The following is a 21125-nucleotide window of genomic DNA, read 5'->3' on the forward strand; positions in this document are numbered from 1 at the left end:
CTTAGCCAACATTAGCACAAAGGCCAAACGCACTGGACATCTTGCCTGGCTCTGTAAGAAAAATTGACCCTTAAGATTAACTCTAACATTTAATCTTATTATCTTTTACACTTGAAGGGTAAAAACTACAAGTCCTGGTTTTACATGTAGTCAGATGAGAAATCCAAACAATTGTATGTGCATGTCTTCAGTAAAGACCTTATAGATGAAGTGGAAGTGGTCTGAAAAGTGAAGCCAATGCTGAAGGGTCATAAATCTGCAGTCTTTCTCATGACCAGCTGAGAGCAACTCCATCAGTTGAAAAAACAAGGTAGGAAAGAAGTCATTAAGAAAAATGACCACACTTCTTACGTGATTCATTATATCAGAAGACGTTTTTCCTGAAACATGTTAAGCCTTCATATGAAAGTTTTTCAGCATGATTTTTGCTATTCAAAATTGCCATCCCAATTACTATCTTGCTGACTAAACGAGTGCTAGCATTCACAGATATTATGTCCATTATTTATAAAGTCTAGGGTTTAAACCAGCAACTCACAGGCACACAAACAGAGCCAATTCAGAGAGAAATATATAATGCATGGAAGCAATGGAAATCCAAAAATACTGCAATTCACAAGCGCAATCTAAACTGTGGATGGCATATAGCACACATCCAGGGTTCCAAATCATTAATTCACAGAGGACAGTTGCATCAGAGTGTAAGTGACATGTTGTACAAGTTAAATACATTCAAACTTGGTTAAGTTGCAATTGTTTTACATGCAAAAGCTAGCCTTGAACACATGCACACACTAATGCACGTGGGTGCACACACAATAGCAGGTTTATAGGTATAAAGAAAGACAGATCACAGATGAATGCTTCAGCGATCTGTCTGGCTAAGAATAGAGCATTGAGCATGAAGGAGTTGGTGGACGAGATTAAGAAAACATGATAGACGCTTTGCCTGAAAGTGAGAGTAACAAAAGAGTGAGATGAAGGGAGGAAAGATGGAGGGAGGGGGGAGAGTTAAGATGTCAGTGAGATAGAGAAACAGGACAGGGAGGGAGTATGGCGAGTGGAGAGATGAGAGAAAGTGATCGCTGGTCAGCTTAGCTGCTATTCAGTAGCCTCTAAAAGCACCAGTGTGGAAGAGAAAGCTTTTAGAGACATGAGTAAGGTTTCAGTTTGTATTTGTCAGGAGAGTCAGTGACTCAATACATTTCAAAAGAAAAATGTGCTGGTGGAGTAGGATGTGGTTTGAGGGAGACAACAGAGCAGCAGTCTCACCTGAAATAACAGCTCAGAAGACAGACGGAGGATTTTTGTATTAGTCATATTAGTGCATATGAATAGCTTGGTCATCCTGTAAAAAAGCTATTATTATTTTGTAAGGGCAGTGTGTTACAGCACTTCAGACTTACTATGTTTCATCGCTTTCCATTGTAATTATTCAGACAGTAATGCTTTTTATACTGTGCCACTCATTTTGTTCATGGGCTTCTTCTAGGTTTTCTTGATGTGTAAAACTTTCTCTTCAGGGTTGAAGTTTCCCTCAAAGGAACTGAGCGCTGTAAGCTTTCCAAAATGTCTGCCAAAATTCCTAAAGTGTGTTTCCTAACAGTGACTCAGACACTGAGCTAGAAGTAGGGCATGAATGAGTCACCCTGAAAACACCCATGCCAGGTCTGGTCTCTGGTCTGCTGCATCACAGGCTACAAGATATATGATGGGTGACTGTTTTTATCAAGTGAATACAGTCTGCAGTCTTTTTACATTGTATTTTTTTTTCAGTAACTGTGACAATACAACAAAACCACAAGTCACTTTTAGTCAGATTGTTGAGATATAGCAACATCCAATTCACCATGCAAACTTGAATGCATCTTCAGCTGACTACAGAGGAAGACACTCAGCTATTATTTCTATTTCTATTATTACATCAACTATAACAGTCTGCAAACAAATGGTCTGGTACTGTTTCGAGTTTACAGTCTAAAACTGATTACAATTCACTCTTATTTATTTTGGGATAGAACAAAACTTACAAATAGCTATCTTATGTCTGCATCACAGCCGCCTGACTGCTCACTTGCAAGTTTTGGAAGCGACTATAAAGACTTTTTAGATACACTCATTCATGGGAACTGTTCAAAGCAACCCCTATGCTTAACCTTGTCCTATCAACAAAGTTACATAATGCCAGCACTGTTTTTCACTCACAAGAATTAACCATAAACATTAGTTTAAGCCTCCTGTTATGTCCGTTTCTCAGGAACAGCAATACACCTCCCTGGTCAATTTGATCATATTTAGTTATCCAAAAGTGTCAAACCCCCAAATATCCCAATAAACCTTTTTTTAATCTCATTATCAACTCCCTTACTATCCATTTAAATCAATATTTAGAGCGATGGTTTTCTTTAATTCTCACAGATTATGGTGCAATGAGGATAGCTCACTCGTTTTTAATGAATATTCATGTTAAAACTTAGTAAAATGTTGGTAGGACTCCCTTATAGAGAATCTTGATATGTTTTGCCCCTCCTGGGCTGAGTGTCCCCTCAATGTGGATGGAGTTGGCCCACGGGAACAGAGAACGTGGAGTGAAATATGTCACACAGTTGCAAAGAAACAATTAGTATTGGACACTTCTGACGCCTTTTAACTTCCACTTTGACTGCAGGGTCAAATTGACCCACAAACAGTATATGTGAAATGAACCATTTTTATTTTGTATGTTGATTACGCTAATTAAGCCAAGCTGAAGAAGTTTCATATCGAAAAAATACTTTTAACATTTATTATAAGACATTACAGCTTTGCCTATTAGTGTTAGATTGACTAACACGTACTGTAGGCTATGGAAAGCAAATAACACCACAAGTCTACTCAGGTTGATGCTATCATTGGGACAGTTTAGTTTGGGACAGTGGTAGAGTCAATCGTCTCTCATTCGGAAGGTTGGCAAAGTTTCCTTGGGCAACACAATGAGTCTCAAATTGCTCCCAACTGAAAGGTAATAGTTAATATTAATGTGTACTTTACATAGCAGCCTTTGCCATCAGTGTGTGAATGTGACATATACTGTTAAACCACTGTGAGTGGTCAAAAGACTAGAAAAGTGCTATATAAGTGCAAGTCTATTGACCATTAGACAAACAACCATTGGAGGCATAAAGTTATAACAAAGAGCAATGCTAGCACCAAGTAAAGGATCATTTATTGTGAGCAGGTGGTTAGGATAGTTAGAATTTTGTCAGTGTCAACAGGTAGTGGTAATTCCAGTGGATTGACTTTAAACGATGTATGTGATCAGGTTGTCCAAGGGGTCTCTTTTGCTGTTGACAATTAATCAGCGTTGTTTTGGGGTTTTGACCAATCACAATTAATTATATGTACTATAATGCTAACAAAAGCTAATGGACCAACAAGCACAAAACTTGCTAGTATCAGTACCCTAAAATAGCTAAAATGCTAAGTGTAGAGACAGTATTTTAAAATTAGGGATGACAATTACTTTTTTTGCATTTTGGAAGTTTTTAGAGCAATTTTGTTGCTTTTGTTTTACCCCTTCTATGCGTAAAAATGTATTTCTTTGAAGAAAAAATGTTACACCGCTAACTGCTAATAACATAATCTTACATGGTGCCAATGCTTACTGGGGCTACTTGCACACTACCGTTAATTTAGTTAAAAGTAGAAATGTTGCCATCTGAACACAGAAACATGGCACATAACAAAATAAAATGAATGGACCAGTGCTGTTCTTTTGAAACTAAGCCAAGCACCTGTGTTATTTTATGGAGTCAGAAGTATGGTAAATAGTTTTTATAATACTGCTGCAAACGGTGGAAGCACCTTCACATATTCTTCAATCCCAGGATGGAGTAGAGTTACAGCCAGCCAACCAAAAAATATTTGTTTATCAACTGTACACACAAATATGTGCTTGCTAGTGGTCTCAGAGCAAGGCTGGGGTTTCATAAGCAAACTAACAAGCATGCTCATGTCGTAGAAGACATTTTCCATCGGCCTCTGTGTCTTTGTGCATCTCTGGTGTACTTCAAACCGCATCTACAGCAGCACAGAAATAAAAACGCAGAGGAAAGAAGAGTATTTAAAGAAATTGGAAAAACAGAGTTGTGAGAAGATGAGGCTGGGTGTTGAGTGGGTTGTGAGATAGGTAAATGTAGCAGGGACGAGTGAGGTGATTGTGTGTTTTGCTGGCGCATATTCACACTCATACAGTATATATCAACTGGAGGGGGGCTCAGGTTGAAGCCCTTCACTGGGACACAGACCAAAAACATACACAAACAGACAGGCATGCCTGGTTTCCTTTAATCTAACTCTCCCGGTGCACTGCATCTCATCAGGGGGCACTTGTTTCTCTGCAAGCTCCGTCCCTCTGTGCAGACTGACAGTGTACTGGGAGCTGCTTTGTTGGCTCCGTTTTCACAGTCATGGATAAACCTGCTCAGGAGATAAGAGGGTGTTCAGCGGAGAAGTGACTCATCCATTAAACCTGGGAAACCATTTATGTGTGTGTGTGTGTGTGTGTGTGTGTGTGTGTGTGTGTGTGTGTGTGTGTGTGTGTGTGTGTGTGTGTGTGTGTGTGTGTGTGTGTGTGTGCTCTCTCTCCTCACTGATGCTAATAATAGCAGGTAATATATAGAACACAGACAGAACCAAAAAGCCATCCTCAACACTGGCCTATTACAAAACCAAGAATAATGAGACAACGACGCAGTGGGCTGTGGGGCTGTGGGGCTGTGGGGCTGTGAATGAGGGAAACAGAGATACATAATGGAAAAAAAACATGCAACACATCTGTAGCAATGGATGAAAATAGTACCAAAGGGGCTAAATTTGGAGGCAGACTTGTATAACTACAGCTGAGCTGTGCTTACATGTAGAGCCTAGGATGTTATCTGACCTTATATCTCAAATGCCTGTAAGTTTTAATGTTTGTACAGTTTGTCTATTAACCTACAGCTCTGCTCATGTAATCTCCATTTACAAATTCTAAACAAAAAGTTAAATCTTTTCTCAGTGGTCTGGATTTTCATATGGAAGGTATTATTGTTTTGTTTGTAGTCAGAGTAGTATTGACCAATAATGTATCAGCAAGCTTTGGTTTGCAGGAAAAAAACACTCTGCATGGAGAGCAAAAGCATGTGGAATGCAATTTATCGTTCCCGGCATTAACAATTTATTTATCTCTGCAAACAGAGCTTTTCCTTGGTCTTTGGAGCCAGCCCAATGTGAAGCTGAATTTTTTGGACTTCATGGTTGGCTCCTTTATACAACACCAGAGGTTGTCGCTTGAACTATGCATTGCTTTTAATAAAAAAATCAACATATTGTGCCTTTGATACCTTTTAACATTATTCAAATTGTGCAGCTTGGTATTTGATAAAAAAAAAAAAAGCATTTTCTATTTAGAGTGCCCAAGACGTTTTTTTAAAAGATGTTTTACAGAAGGACCTTTATCATTTCATCATGTCTATTGATTTTATCATTTTTATTGTTACATTAGTTTTAGGATATTGTAGTATGTTTAGCACATTAGTTTGTTCTGTCATGTAATTCTGTAATGACCTAACATCTCATAAGTTTACCTACGGGTACAAATAAAGTAACCTGAACCTAAACCTGAACCTGAAAGTATCAAGTATCGTTTTTTTCCGTAGTAGCATTGTGTAGGTTTCTGGTATTGTGTGAACCATTTTAGCATTGAGATGTATTTCTGCCATGTTTCATATTTTGCAAATATAGGGAACTTGTTTTTGCCTTATCTGTGGAGTTAGAATGGTGAATGGTGCGAAAATATTGGATGGTAATCAGTTCAGTGCTGTAGAAAGTTGAAACCCACAAAGAACCTAAGATGAGAAAGACTTCAACAGCAACACCTCGGTTTCCCACAAGATGAAACACTTGCATTTTTCAACAGATTAAATTATTTTGGGAAGATATTTTATTCAAAAACAACACCTCAGACTCGTCTACAGCGACACCTCCGTGCTAGTGTAAGAGCTCACAGGGACAGATTCTGCTAAATTGACTGGATCCAATTCACAAAATGGAGCACAGTTAGAACATACCCTGCAGAAACGCTGACACAATAACAACACCATAATGATATTATCTCCCAACAGTGCTTTAATGTTGAGACACTGACTTATTCTGCCATTTACTCCGTTCACTTTGTCTTTTCTTCATCTTTGGGTCTCTATCAGTCCAGTAATCTTTAATTTTACCACTCATTCATCATTAATATTTTTACTTACAGAAGGAAATAAAGAAATTGAACAGTTGTAGCTTTCCTGCTTCTGCATCCAAAGTATTAAAATGACCCTCATGCATTATTCCTTCTCTTGGGAGCAGTTCAACCTGCAGCTTATCGGCCATTAGGTAACCAACCGGGAAAAGTAGGGGGCTCTGTGCCAAAGCAGGCCCACCCCGTCAGCAAAACGATGCATATGTCATTGGGAACATGGAGCAGTGACAGCTGACCAGACTAGGCCTTTAATGACCGCTATGAAGGAGCAGAGAGGGCCCTAATCAAAAGACTGAACGAGGAAGAATGTTTGCCTGTCACTCTGTTCATTGGTCTGTGTGACCCTCAGTCTGATTGGGTCAAACTGCTCATTACAAACGGCCATTTTTTCCTGAAGCTGGTGTAAATCACGGACAGAAAACAACATGCTAGGGGGGCCCATTTCAGCCTGACTGAGTCATTGAGTCATATAGCCTCTGTACATGGGGCACGTGCCTTCAACAGTTAGGCCAAACTAGCGCTCTGGGCTGCATGCCTTTATGAAAGAAAGATGCTATATCAGTAAAGCTGAGTGGGTGAGAGAGTTCTTTATTCCTAAGAATTAAATAATGTTTACATGAAGTACCATAATACAACTCCAGCCTGGTCCACAAGTTTTGTGTCAATGTTATGTAATGTTCAATTCTAAGGGCCTCTTCTTCATTTTAATCATTATTTAATATTTTTTTAAAACCATATGAGATACATGTTAATAAAAATACTAACAAGTATTATCAGAGGGCACCAGCCTGACACACAGCATAGGAGGCTAAAGGAAGTAATCAGTGTGAACTAATTATTGGCTGACACTTCTAGTTTAACAGTACAGACCGACCATTGTCAGATCATTAAAGCTCCTATAAAGAACTTTTGATTTGTATCGTATTGTATTTTTTGCCGCCGCAAAGTAAGTTTTCTCTTTTTTTCTCACCTTGCTTTATTTCAAGAGGCAAATTCATGACTCAGTGGAAATCTATGGACAATGTGGAAAAAAAGGCAGTTTCAGCATCATACAGTGAATGACTACAACTTGCACCGACAAATAACAAAAAATCCCATTGGGTTTAAGTGTACCCGTTAGCTGAGTTGGGTATGAGATGGAACTGCCAGACCTGTCAGAGGTATGTTTTGAAAAATTCTGCAATGGCAAACACAGCAAGAAGACTAGAGGTACGGTATGGATTGAAGTGAAGGGAGTGGTTCATGATACTGTGTTTCAGGCTCGATGTGCTTCTCTGGCAGCTGAGAACATCTAAATTTAGACACACCCCACATCTCCCCTTCCTCTTCTCCACATCGTCAGCCCCTCCTCGCCTTCTCAGCCACACTTTCCCCTGCATTGTGCTCTCCTCATCAGCACCAACACAGAGACATGAAAGCCCCTGTGGTGAAAATATCGACAGCTCTCCCTGCGTCAGACAAGTGTCAGCTGTGCATGAATGCACCAAGCTTGTTGTGTGTGCGTGTGTGCGTGTGTGCGTGTGTGTGTGTGTGCACACTATTATTGTTGACTACTGGAGCAACACTTCTCAAACTGAGACGTGCAAAAACAGGTAACACTACGGCATAATGATCCAGGATTTAGACGTGTTTGTGTTTGTGTTTGCCAGATGTTGACCATGTCAGAACTGGTGTTAAAACATGTATGAAATAGATTCTCAAATTAGTTTGACTGTCTTTCTTGTCGTTTCATCATCTTTTCACTGATTTAGGAATGTTGATTTTTGAGCATTGGTGAAAACGTTGTCCTTAAGAGTTAATCGGGATAAAAAGGAAAGTTAAAGCATATGAAGTCAGACTATTTTTGATCTCTGTCATCATTTCTAGTTTTAGACTATTTTTTTTTAGGTATGTTGTAAATACAGTGAAGCTTATTCTGTTGATTAAAAGCTTAATACTGACATGGCAAGGTTGCAATATTTGTGAAGAAAAAGGATTTTGGCTTACTTTTCTTTATCATTGAAACGTGTCCTTCAAGGCTCAAAATTCTACTTATAATTTGTCCTATATTTAAAAATCCCATGAACCAGCTGGCATAGAGAATGACTGGCACTTTGTCAACAAAGCTGATATCAGAAGCCCTGCCGCTTCCTTAATTTGATTGTTCGGTGATGAAGAAGTGGCATTGATGAGCTGGGCAGTGCAGCTGATGCTGAGGGCATTTTGCACTTGTCAGTGGTAGGGTTTGCAAAACTCCTGGAATTTTCAAAGTTGGAAACTTTCCATGGGAATTAACGGGAATTTATGGGAATTAACGGGAATAAAACCAGGAATTTACTAAATTGAAGGTTGGCTCTTAATAGGAAACTTAAAGGTTGGGGAAAATATATCGGAGTTGGATGTTGAGGAAGTGGACATGGAGGATGTTGATGAGTCCCAGGAAGAGCCCGTTGCATAAAAGGGTTCAGCAAAAATAAAGGCTAGGCTTGAGAAGCTTGAGGGAGAGGGGCTCCTTTCATTTAACATTTTGAATAGGACTTTGTTGGGATTGCGTTTTTGTTAATTTTTGAATGGGTTGGGTCGGGGGGATGAGTAATATTTAACTCAACATTCATGTTTTTGTTTGATAAAGTTCTACTTACAAATAAATCTTTCCATTAAATTACCCTCAATTCCCAGTTAATTCCCATAAGTTCCATAACTCCCATGGAAAGTTTCCAATTTAGAATATTCCCAAAATTCCCCAGCTTAACTTCCCTTTGCAAACCTTGTCAGTGGAGACAGGCCCTTACCTTGCGTAGTTTTACTTAGGTAATATAGTATGCATCGTACTGCGTGGCATGTTTGACAGTTAGGTAGTAGAGCAAAACCACAAATAAATAACCCCTGGATTAAATTCAATCACCCTTGGCCTTCCTGTATTTCTGTGATTTTGTGCTTTACAATAAAACATCTTTTAAATAACGTGATCAAATGAAATAGTGCTAAAAGTCTGTAGGACATTTCTGCTTTAAAGTTTATTGTTCACTGGCTTCATTTTTTCCAAAGACAAACAACAAACTAAGGAAGTAAAAAAGTTTCATCTTTGTATAAGTACACAAACTCAGTTATCCTTAGGTACCCCGACTGCCAGAGGAAGCAGAAAGCAACAAGCCACATATCCTGTATTAAAACAGAATGTTCTCACAGAACAATATGCATGTACTGTACCACATAAAATGAGCAGCCAAGCAGAAAGACTCATGCAGATACTGCTCCGAAAAGGTTTAAGTTCAACGTGTGACGATGTGAAGAAACAGCAGAAAAAATTACTGCATTAAACTGAGCTGCACCTCTGCCCCTCCTGGCCTCACCGCTGTGTGTGACATGTTTTCCCCTTTTCCCCCCCAGGAGTGTGCATGTTTGGGGTTGGCGCGGCAGCACAAAATGAGAAATACTTTTGTTGCAGCTGCACGGTATCTATAATTATACCCTAAAGGACACACATACAAACATAGCATTGCTATCATTGACATACAGGCACCATGCACCATACAAACTGCTACTGCTGCACTTCACGTCTTCTGAGTTAAGCACACAATGATGCTCACACTGACGTTACAGGCTTTCAAAGGAGCTCATTACAATGATAATACAACAAAAGGTAAATCCTGTGAGAGCTTGTTGAATAAGAAATAACAGGAATGAATGTCTGTTAGTGTCTATTTAACTATTCATCTACTTTGAAAATTTGGCTTGAAATTGAAAATTGCATGTATGATATCAAAGTCTCATTTAGCATCCGAAAAATACAATGAGATTACATTTTTGAAACAAGTACAAAATTACAAAAGTATGTGTTCACTCTGTATGAGGATCAATTTTTTTACATTACTTATCCATTTTGATACAATTAAGGCTAAGAGTAATAGCTTTGCATATTTAGGAGTATGGCAGCAGTATGGCAGCAGTATGCCAGCAGTATGCCAGGAGGCTGAAGGACTGCCTCAGCTTCATCTCTTTGCCTGCTGTAAGATTGATTGAAATATAGGCCGAGTCAGCATTTCCAATGGCATCCAACCGGTTCAGAAACCAGTGGGTGATGTCACTGAGCGCATGTCCGTGTTTTATGCAGTATATGATGTTGAGTTGTGTGATTCAGAATCAGAAGAGGAATCTCAAAACATTCAGTTCAAATGGTCACTGATTGGTAAGTTACAAAGTGCTTTGCTATCCATATCATATTTAGCAATTAGCATACACATGTAGCGTCAGCTAAAATGCAATTTCTAGCTTTTGAAGTTATGAATGCTAAACGATGGCTTCGTAATGTAGCTAGTGCTGCATAACTTTAGCTAACTTTGTTTGCCAACACTCAATTCCTGTCATTGATAATGGCTCATAATTGGCCAAAATAAAAGGGAACTCCCAACAATGGCAGCCATTATTTATAACTCGCAGCCACTGATAACCACGCCTATAGGATGCTCATTTCAGCTATAAACAGCATCATAACTGTCATTTACTATTTTTAAGATTGGTCAGCAGAATTAATCGTTTAATTTCTTTAATAATTAATCAAGCATCGTCCCCCATTTCTAGCCCAATACCTGGAAAGTTTGAAAAGAGTTAAATGACCATATTTTGGACTTGGAATGAAACTAATTTGTAGTACTTTATTGTAGATTTATTTCATGGCAATATAGTTAACATTTTATTGTGTATTTGGGATTCCTGAAGCTTTGGTTAAATTAGGAAAACATTTCATAATTCTAAAGGATGTGGAATATTTGAAATGCTTAACCTGAGGCAATAGAATACGGATAAAAACATTTATTTAATCTTCACAAAAAAAAGTAATTTCTCTTCAGTTTCATCGAAAGAAGTAACCCTCAATAGAAACATGTTGAGCTTTGAACTGACCTTGCTGGTTGAGCTGCTGCGTGCTCTTGCTCCACTGCGACAACCCCACAATGGCCACCATCTTGGCACCCAGACTGGAGCGCCGCTTCTTGTTGCCAGTCAGTGACGAGGAGTCCGGGCCCCCACTGCCGGGACTCTTCTCCAGACTGTACATGGCCCCAGAGATGCTGGACGAGCGCACCACGTTCCGGGCCGCTGCGCTAAGCCCACTTAGGCCGCTTAACCCACCCGGGCTGGGCACCTCCACGGAGCTGCTGAGCATCATGGTCCTTCTGGACTGGAGGGGCCGATGGGCTCTGGGGCAGGGCCGGAAAGTTGGAGCAGGGCTGAGGGAGGAAGATGAAAGAGGACATGAAGTGAGGGTGGAAATAAAGGAGAGACATTCAGGGTGGGAGGGGAAGAACAGCTCAAATAAAAAGGACATCAGGATGTTCAGTGAGTCTCATGAAATGCAGAATTATAGCTCGTCTTACAGCTGCTGTAGCTCCCTGAGGCTGAAGGACGGCAAGTTGAAATTTCAGCCACAGTTTGCTTTTCAATTAAATCCCATACTTATTGCAGAGGCAGCAGAACTGATGTCCTAACACACAAAGAGATGCATGAAAAGTGAAAAGCTCTGAAAAGTCTATTTTAGCTTGAATAGTTATTGCAAACTGAGAAAACAAAGAACACAAAGGTCAGCAGATGAGGACAGCGCAGATGGCAGCAGACTGTTCAAGTGGGTTATGAAATATCTCCAGACACACAACACACACACACTCAAATGTCAGGGCTGGCCTGCTGTTGAGGGGTGACCCTGTCAGCTGGTATTTGTCTTGTGTGTTTTTTATGGAATCGAGCTCTGTGTTTGACCTTAAACAGTGACAGATAATAAACTCACACAGCTCAAGTTATGACAGGTTGGATAAATCCTGGGGTTAGGCAGTGTGTGTTTGTGCACACACTTGGGCTTAAGTTTAAAACTTTGTAATGTTTAACTAATGCTCATCACAGATGTTTTACAAAAAGATTGAAACGGTTTGAAATAACAAACAGCAGTTCTATTCTATTCAAGCAACCCAGTAAGCTCCAAGAGTGTTCTTGCATTGAACATAGCCATCTTTATTTCTTTAGTTGCATGTCTGACTGGACGATGAGTCACCACCTACTCTTGTTGTGAAAAAAGAAGTCAAAACTATCTTGAGTTAGTGATGTCATTCACGTCTCATCTGTTAACATGACAGATGCAGGCTTTATGACCTACACTGCAACCAGTCAGCAGAGCGAGCTACAAAAGTTTTGGCTTCATTTTAAGAGATGTGTCACGTAATCCATAACTTTTTATACAGCCTACGATTTACACCTTTTATTTGTCCAATTTAACATGTCAAAATAAACGTTATTGTCACTCGGCATCTCTGCTTTCTTTTCTTTTTTTCCTATCATGTACTCTTTCCCACTTTCAGCGTGATTATACGGAGGCTAAACTGACAGCCCAAGGGCGCATAAAATATGTAGCCGCGCTGTGGCCAACATCCTGCTTTCACGCTCTTTTTAATATTTCTCTTTCTTCTTCTTAACACTTCCATAAAACTTTTTTTTTTCCACCTGCTTTCTCACTTGGTTAATTATTACAGCCCCTGCTGTAATTTTTTTTCTTCTTCTTACCACGTTTGTTATGCGGAAAGTACAGCAATGCAGTCTTTTTCTTTCTTTGAACCCAACTCGTAAGCATCTTGCAGAAATTAGCTGATGCAAAGAGTCCACCTCACATGCTTTTGCACAAATCAGGTGTTCTATGCAGAATGGTAAAACCAAAGTAAAGCAGCTCTGCAGTGGGAGGTTGTGCCAACTTTTGGACACATTTATCCAACTCCAAAATCCCACATGTTGTTCTCACTTTACAGATTCCTTAAAGGAATTAACTTGTAGTTTGAGTAGTTTAGAGACATGATCTAAATGGTGCCTAATGGATCAATCCTTCAATGAAAATGAAAGCAAGCAGAGTGAGAGCACTCCAAACCTCATTCCCAAATCACCAACAGCAACAAAATGTTTATGCAATGCTTTTTCAGTCCCTTCAGCCGAGACTCCATCCACCATTTTTTTTTCTTTTTCCTTTTTTGTTGCAAAAACATAGAATACCCCAGTGCAATCAGCTGATGGAAATAGTTTCCATGAGATCCAAATTTCTCGTAATCACAACATTTGAAAGGTCGAGTGTGTTCCTGCTACTTGACTGAACGATCCATGTGTGTGTTCATGAAATATATAGAAATGTATTTTTTATTTAAAATGGGTCAGAGCTGTCATCACCTTATGGCTGCCCAAGTAAAAAAAAAATAAGATAAGAAGCAAAAATCCTCATTTATGCACAGTCTACAACGACTACAGCCATCCTGCAGCTCTGAGAAATTGATCTTTGTTGATGTGCAGTACGTTTAGTGCAAATAGAACATGCATACCATGGCAATGCACCAAAGTTGATGTTTTTCATCTTTAATTTAAATATTTAATGGTGCTTAAATTTGCTGATTAGCATTAGCATGATTACATTGGAAAATTATGGGATGTCATTAGCCTTGCAAGTAGTTAGTCGTACACCAAAGTATTGAACAAATTATGAATTCTGACTTGAAAAATGCAGAATCTGTTCACACGATTGAAGGTGATGGCTTGAGTTGATAGTTTAGGTATCATATACTCACTCGAAGGGGTTTTGACTGTATGTATAAAAACAGAAAGCAAAAGGCAGGGAGCACAATCTGTGAAAATGCACTGGCAGTCATTAAAGGAGGATTTAGTTTAATTTATCTTAGTACATATATGCAACAAAGTTAACCGTTTTAGGTGCTCAGAAGTTAATTTTTTGTAGCCGTGATATTGAAGATATTGATATCATTACAGTTTTAGTAGTATGGTGTTTAAGGTCAAAATTTTGGTACTGTGACAACCCTACTATGAAAGCTCTTGTTGGTCACTTCCAGATGCTATATCAAACCACTGGTTCAAAGACTGTATAGAAAATCATGTGATCAACGGACTTGTCGGCCTACAGTCCCTCCTGTCAAGACCGCTAATGTGATTGGTGGCACTAGCGGAGGGAAGCCAAAAGATCAGGATCAAAATAAACAGGACTCAACATCAAGGTGACAATAAACTCCTCTATATTTTATGGCAATACATTTAATAGCTGTTGAGATATTTCTATATGCACCACAACTGGAGACTCAACCAACCATGCCATCTCCACAGCCATGCTCCTAGCGTGACTAAAAGACAACAATTACATACCACGGAAGCATAAACTCAACTTAAACACTCAGTCCCATGACTTTTAATCATGAATAATACATACACAGTACAGTGAACACTACAGTGGCCTCAATACGTCTTCAGATAGGAACACTCGGATGTACAAGCTCTCGTGCTTCCGATGTCTCTGTAAATCATTGTCGTGATTGCTCTGCTTTGTCATACCAACAACATCACAATGCTAAGAGTAGAAAAAAAAGTGGTTGCATTACCACAATAACTAAAGTGGGTGCTGTTGAGGAGCGGTGAAATAATGCAGAAAAGGGCAAACTTTGGCATTTTGTAATGGAACTCAAAATAATAGGCAAGTAGGGAGGAGGTGGAGGGCTGAGTGTTTTATACAGAGCTATTGCAGTGACATTTGTTATGATGGTAAAAGGGTACTGAGGGGAAAGAATCAGGGACGGAGAGGGAATTAAAGGGGAATAAAAATGTGAAATTCAGGTTAGTCTATATGCCCTTAATTTCTACCCATCTGTCTTCTTCCCTCTCTTCCTCATCAATAACCCTTTTCTATTCCAGCTTACACACTCTTCTCTGTGGCTCTCTGGGGGGTCTCTGTACTGTGAACACAGAGCGAGCGGAGCAGCAGAAAAAGAGGAAGGGAAGGGATCGAGAAGGCTGTAGAGAGACGCGAGATAAACAGAATAACTCTGCTTTCAGCGAGCCACGAGGACTGACAAGAAGAAGTGAGGGTAGACGAAGGACAGGGAGAGGAACGTGGGAGGAGAGGACGCTTCGTAATGAATGGACACAGAGGAAGACACTGCTGGAAGCTGCGGCCGCATCTGTGAGGAATAATGGAGCGAGAGGAAGACAAGGAGAGGAAGAAGAGTATGACACTGATGGTGACAACGACTCAGACATGCAACCATTCCTGCTTTCCTCTTAATGATGAGATCTTCAGGCTGTGCAGTGTGTGTGTGTGTGTGTGTGGGGGGGGGTTCTGTGGCTGTCCATCACTGGCTGAATATGTGCTCCAGAGTGGAGCAGGGTGAACTAAAGTGTGCCATATATTGCGTACTATATATGTTTTTCCCTGTATGGTTTAAGTTTTGACTCCAACCCAATCTGAGTGAAGCCTAAAAATGGCCTCAACCTCTTTACACTGAAACGCACAAAAATTCCCAATGTACACGAGAGAGGATAAAACCTCTCTACCTCTTTATTGGTGCCCAGTCTGTGATGTTAGTCCGGCATGCACACTAAGATGCCAACAGTGTGTATAAAGGCAGTTTTAAAATGAGCTGTTGCTTTAGGGATGACAACATGATTAAATGTACTCTTGCTAATCTGCACCTGCACTGTCAGTCAGTTAAATTGAATATCAATATTTTATTGTTGTAGGCCTGAAATGTCCATCATATATTGTGTCTAAGCTGTAGTATAGTCGCTTGCCACTAGCTGGGGCTGAAGCTCCAATAAATGGCTACTGCCATAATGCGATAAAGCTTGACTACCCGGATGTAAACAAGCACAGAACAGATAGAATCTAATAGAGTGGCATGGTTTGGCAGCATTTCGCAGAAGGGCTAAAGGCTGGTTGTTTTAGCTCTGCTGACATCTGTTAGCATCACTTCTTTTTTTTACAGATGATTTCTATCCCACTATGAAAAAGATTCTTATAAAATTCATATTACATGGCAACAACAACTTGAACATGCTATAAACAATCTCAATTCAATATGCTGTAAAAATCTTAAGATTTATTGTTGTATTTGAAGAAAACTGTTAAAAACACAATGATATTTGGTGCAAGCGTACAATCAAATCAATCTATTTTAGGAGTTATATTTTATGTTATGCTTTCTTCTTTGAAGGAGATCTTTTCTAATTCTATAAAGAGTGTCTTAAATTGTGCCATTTCAACTCAACAGCAATAGATAAAGCCATAACACATTAAAACAAAAACATTTAATTAAACTGGGACTGACCTGTCAATATGTTGTCAATATAAAGACATGGAAAATAAACTATTCAGTCCTTGAATTTAATCTTGTATAAATTCTAGGTATGAACTATAGCTGAACTACAGAAAGACTAAAAGTCCCTCCTACAAGTCCTTCACTCGCTAATATTTGCAGTCGAACATGCCACCATGTACCTGTCCCCACACTGTTTGGTTGGACCTGACGTTTCACCTGGAGCCAATCTATCTTCATCTTAGTGCCAGACAGCTCCCCTGCCATATGTCTCTGTGCGCTCTAACTTCTCATCTCAGAGCTTATTTATTTCTCCTCCTGTCAGCAAATCGTCCCACTCCACCCAGCTTGGTGGGGGCTATCAGCTCCTCCTCCCCACCTCGACAACACCTGTCTCCACCCTACACCGAGCACTGCTGTGTATAATCTGAATCATCTTATCTTGTAGGACTTTATCCCCGTTCTACTCCTGTTGTAAGGAAGGCAGCTAGTATTGTGGAGCAGCAAGAGCAGTTTGATTTCTGACATGATGCATTCAGCCACAGTATGAGCGCAATAAATGTACTTACTGGTAAAAATGTGGGGAAAAATTATTAAGCAAAGAAATTGCACAGAAGTGCATAGTTTCTTCTTGAAGCTAGTAGCCACTAGCCATGAGGTTGCTAATTCCAATGTAACAGACTGTCCTGTATTTGGTTTACGTTTTCGCCTTTTTGAACCATATGTCCCTGGAGAGCTACCGTAGGGTGCGTAGAGCAGATGCTTTTTTCTGCGCCATGTCTGGCGGTGCACAATAAAATTTAAATCATGGCTTGAGTTCTACATCAATGTCCCGTTTATTATTTTCTCATTATGTATATACAGTTGAGCAAACTCAGAAAGCTCAACTACACTCAGCTGCAAAGTGTGTTCAGTGACAGCGGACGTAAATGATCGGATGAGATAATCGGCTCAAATACTGATCACCAATCCATTAAAAAAACATCAAGATCAGGTCGGATCTGATAGCTGAGATCGAGATCGGGACATCCCCAGAGCTAAGCTAACAGGCTGCTGACTGTAGCTTGATATTCAACAGACAGATATGAGAGAGGTTTTGGTCCTATCATGTAACTCCAAGTAAAAGAATGAACAAATGTATTTCCCAAAATGTCAAAGCTCTCACTTAATAAAATTCTGTTAAGAAAAAGCAAAGATAACAGCTGTAGGTGTTGTAAAAATGGGGCAAAATTTGTAATTTTCTTTGGTTTGAAGTGACACCAAATGCCCAGCCAAATACTGTTGTCAAGCTACAGTGCAGAAGACCAGACATCTAACTTCAGCAGTGTTTCAACCAATCATAACAATCAGCATAGTGAACCAAAGAGTTAAAAATGAGATCTCTCCTTTTGCTTCTTCCATAAACACAAATGTCACAACCTTGTGATTAGATAAGGCTCAGTGATCAGTTAATGGTCTGCTTAGAGTTGCTCTCTAGCACAGAGGCGTCACTGATACTGCTGCTCAGTTAATTAAGAATTAGCTGCAAAGTAGACAGTAAAGATAGACTGTAGGTCTGAGTGTCCTGTCAGGACACAAACAATGGAAAGAAAAGGTGAGTGATTCTAAGAAAGATCAATATTCTTGTCATTTCTTATCAACTTGTAATATTTTGTGTTTGCTATCCATTCAATGTGTTTCGATGTGTTTTTGAAAAGCTTCATTTTAGCTGCTAAAAGCCTAATTTTCCATGTGAGGTGGTAAAAAGTGACCTGACCGGATTCATGGCTTGATTACCGAAAAAGAACATCTTCTTAGCAATGAACTATTTGATGTTTGTTTTGGCTCCAACGTCATGATCAATGTCAATTATGTGTCCTGACTATAGATTCATTGCCATGAGTGGCTACCTGCCAACTGCCAGTGTTTCTTAAAGAAGCTGTGCGTCACTCTTAATTTGATAAAGGCCAGCCTGGCTGAAATGGGAACCAGTGTTTCCATTCAAACTAAGCGGCTGATATTTTCCTAACAGCTGCTAACAGCATTTATTCCACTACTCAATAGGGAGCAAATATGATTCAAATCAAAAAACAAATTTGGCAAGAGCTTCCTACATTTGATCAAAAACATGTTTTGTACATGCAACTTGTGATGAGTGTAAAGTCGAAAAATAGCCAACATTAAAAGAACATTCATGATGAACAATCACTCCGGCAGTGCACAAGGACAGGCAGGAACTGTAATGCACTTCCTGTTGAGGCTGCCATGGATACTGCCCAGGTCATGATACTGTATGTGACGGCCTGGTGCCTGCTGCTATGGGTTTTTTTTATTCCCGATATCATGTTTGTGTTTGTGTGTGTGGTTGATGATTCTCTCTGATCATAAGGGGTCTCTTAAGGCAAGAAAAAACAGAAGGCTGGTTTTGCAGCTACACACAGGGACAGAGAAAGAGTGCCAGGTTGTGGGACGACTCGGCGCCAAATGGATCACACACAAAATCACACACAGTGAAACCCGGCGCAGTGCTAACACATATGCTGCACTGAATGTACTTGCCAGAAGGGTGGCTGAAGAAAAAGACAGAATATTGAATGACAGGGGTATTGAAACTAGTGTCTTTGCTACTTAACTTGAAATAACATCCAGATCTTCTCTGAAACTCTCTGTTCTTGCATGGTTTAGATTTTAAAGTATTAATTTGACAATGGGATACAGTGTACAAAAAAAAGATGTAGTCACAGGACCATTTAATATTAACAAATTTCCCATTTCACACTTTGCAGAGCAATATTTTGCCACACACACACACACACACACCTCAATCAAATGATAACATCCATGAAATGAACGGAAAAGGAGTTCATGATGAGCTCTCGCTTTGCCTCGCCCAACGGCCCAATCAAATTTTGATCCAATAAAATCTTTAATGAGGTGAGTCATTGAGTCACTCCCTCTACATCACCTTGTGACAGCAGACATAAATTCGATCGGTCACACCATGTTTTCACACAAATTGCCTGAATCAGCGATGACATTGATGCTGTGGTTTGCGTTTTCTCTGTCAGAGCTACAATTAAGGGGTCAAATTAGCTTCTCTGGGGTTATTAAAAAAACGCAATACAGCATTACAACCGTCAGTTTATATCGTCTGCACACGTCAGATAGCAGTAATAGCAATAAACAATGCACACAGAAAGGTCAGTGTGTCTTGTGATCATAAGGAAAATGATGGTCCATTATGAGCACCAACTCAATCTGACATATTCTGTTATAAAAAGAAAAATTCTATTAATGGAATTTATAAAAGTGCTAATTTTATGCTTTATATAGATTTCACTACCGGAACAAAAGCTGGTTGTGTTTTTTCTGCATCCACTCAGCAAAGATACAGAGCACAAAAACCCATGCTAATACTTAAACTGTGAACCTTCTTCCCTACCGGTGCATCAACATTCACCCCACCACCACTACCAACTTTCGGAGTTACATTCTCTAACATTAGGTGGTCTACAAAAATATTTCCCTCAGCATTCTTGCAATCTTCTCTCTTCAGCTCTTCTGATTCACACTAGCTAGCTCGCTCTCCTAACAAGGAGAGCCTCCAAGCTAGGTATTGCATGAATTGAAGTGTTTGCTAGACTTTTCTCACTTTCTAGTTTAAAATATTTCCACACTGCTGACTTTTACGACACAAGGTTGCTGATGCTAATGTAACAGACTGTCCTGTGTTTGGTTTATGTTTTCGCCTTTTTGAACCATATGTCGCTGGAGAATTACTGTATGGTGCATATAGAACATGTTTTTTCTGTAATGTGTCTGGCGGTGCACGCAAGTTCTACAATAACTTTTAAATAATGGCTGGAGTTCTACGTCAATATCTCATTTATTATTTTTAATAAATGATCAGATAAGATGATCGGCTCAAATGCCGATCATTTAAAAACCGCCCAGATTGGCTCCGATCCGATAGTTGAGATCGAGGTCGGGACATCCCTACTCTTAACATGACAATGAAGTGTAGTGAAAGGGACTGATTGAAGGCTAATACTAACCAATTTAAAGATAACATTGAAAGTCAAGATGACGCTGATTGGTTATGCAAGTGTCAGATTGAAAGGAGCAGTGGTTGAATAGCAGTGCCTGCTAAGCAGCACACCTAACTCTTGACTGACATAACAGTGCACAGCTTGGCATGCGTTACTTATCAACCACCAGCTGCTGTATTAGCTGACGTTTGATAGAAACATGGGGAAAAGGTCACACAAAAACAATTGTTTGCAGTCGTACATATGCTCCCAAATATTTTTGAAAGTTCAACAGTTTATATATCAGGAGCATATGTGGCCAAATTGGTCGTAATCTGGAGCCCTGTCATGGGGTTTTGACCAACTGGAATCAAGTTTAACACAGCAGGGTGGTTAGTAAGAAAGCAGGGTTATTACTTTAATAGGAAAGCTGTGTGAACTTTCGTTAGCATGCATTTACATGGCAGTGCATAGCCAAAAACGTAAAACTTAGCTAGCTTGATTTTTTTAGCATGCAAAAATAATTGACACAGGCTAAGATTGTGTCAACCAACATGCTAAAATTTTGAAATTTGACAAAAAATATATGGTGATCACAACTTACAGGTCTTGAAACTGTCTCTACTAACACGTTGACAATATGCTACACCCCTAAAGTACTGCAGAGATCTGGGCCAACAGCAACAATAGGCCTATCAGAAACCGGATCATGAGCAGTCAGACAATAAGACAACAAGCTTACCATTAACCCAGATT

General features: G+C 39.6%; 1 protein-coding gene across 2 annotated transcripts in view; it reads right to left on the bottom strand.

The window, feature by feature from the left end:
- rims3 (regulating synaptic membrane exocytosis 3) overlaps positions 1-21125 on the bottom strand; it is a 45477-nt gene that overhangs the window by 14602 nt on the left and 9750 nt on the right. For both annotated transcript variants that reach the window (XM_034704187.1, XM_034704186.1), the window contains exon 2: positions 11147-11472. In XM_034704187.1, coding sequence (XP_034560078.1) covers positions 11147-11411 — 265 coding nt within the window. In that variant the 5' untranslated portion in view covers positions 11412-11472. The remainder of the gene's footprint in view (positions 1-11146; positions 11473-21125) is intronic.

This window comes from Notolabrus celidotus, chromosome 16 (genome assembly GCF_009762535.1).
Source record: "Notolabrus celidotus isolate fNotCel1 chromosome 16, fNotCel1.pri, whole genome shotgun sequence".
NCBI lineage: Eukaryota > Metazoa > Chordata > Actinopteri > Labriformes > Labridae > Notolabrus > Notolabrus celidotus.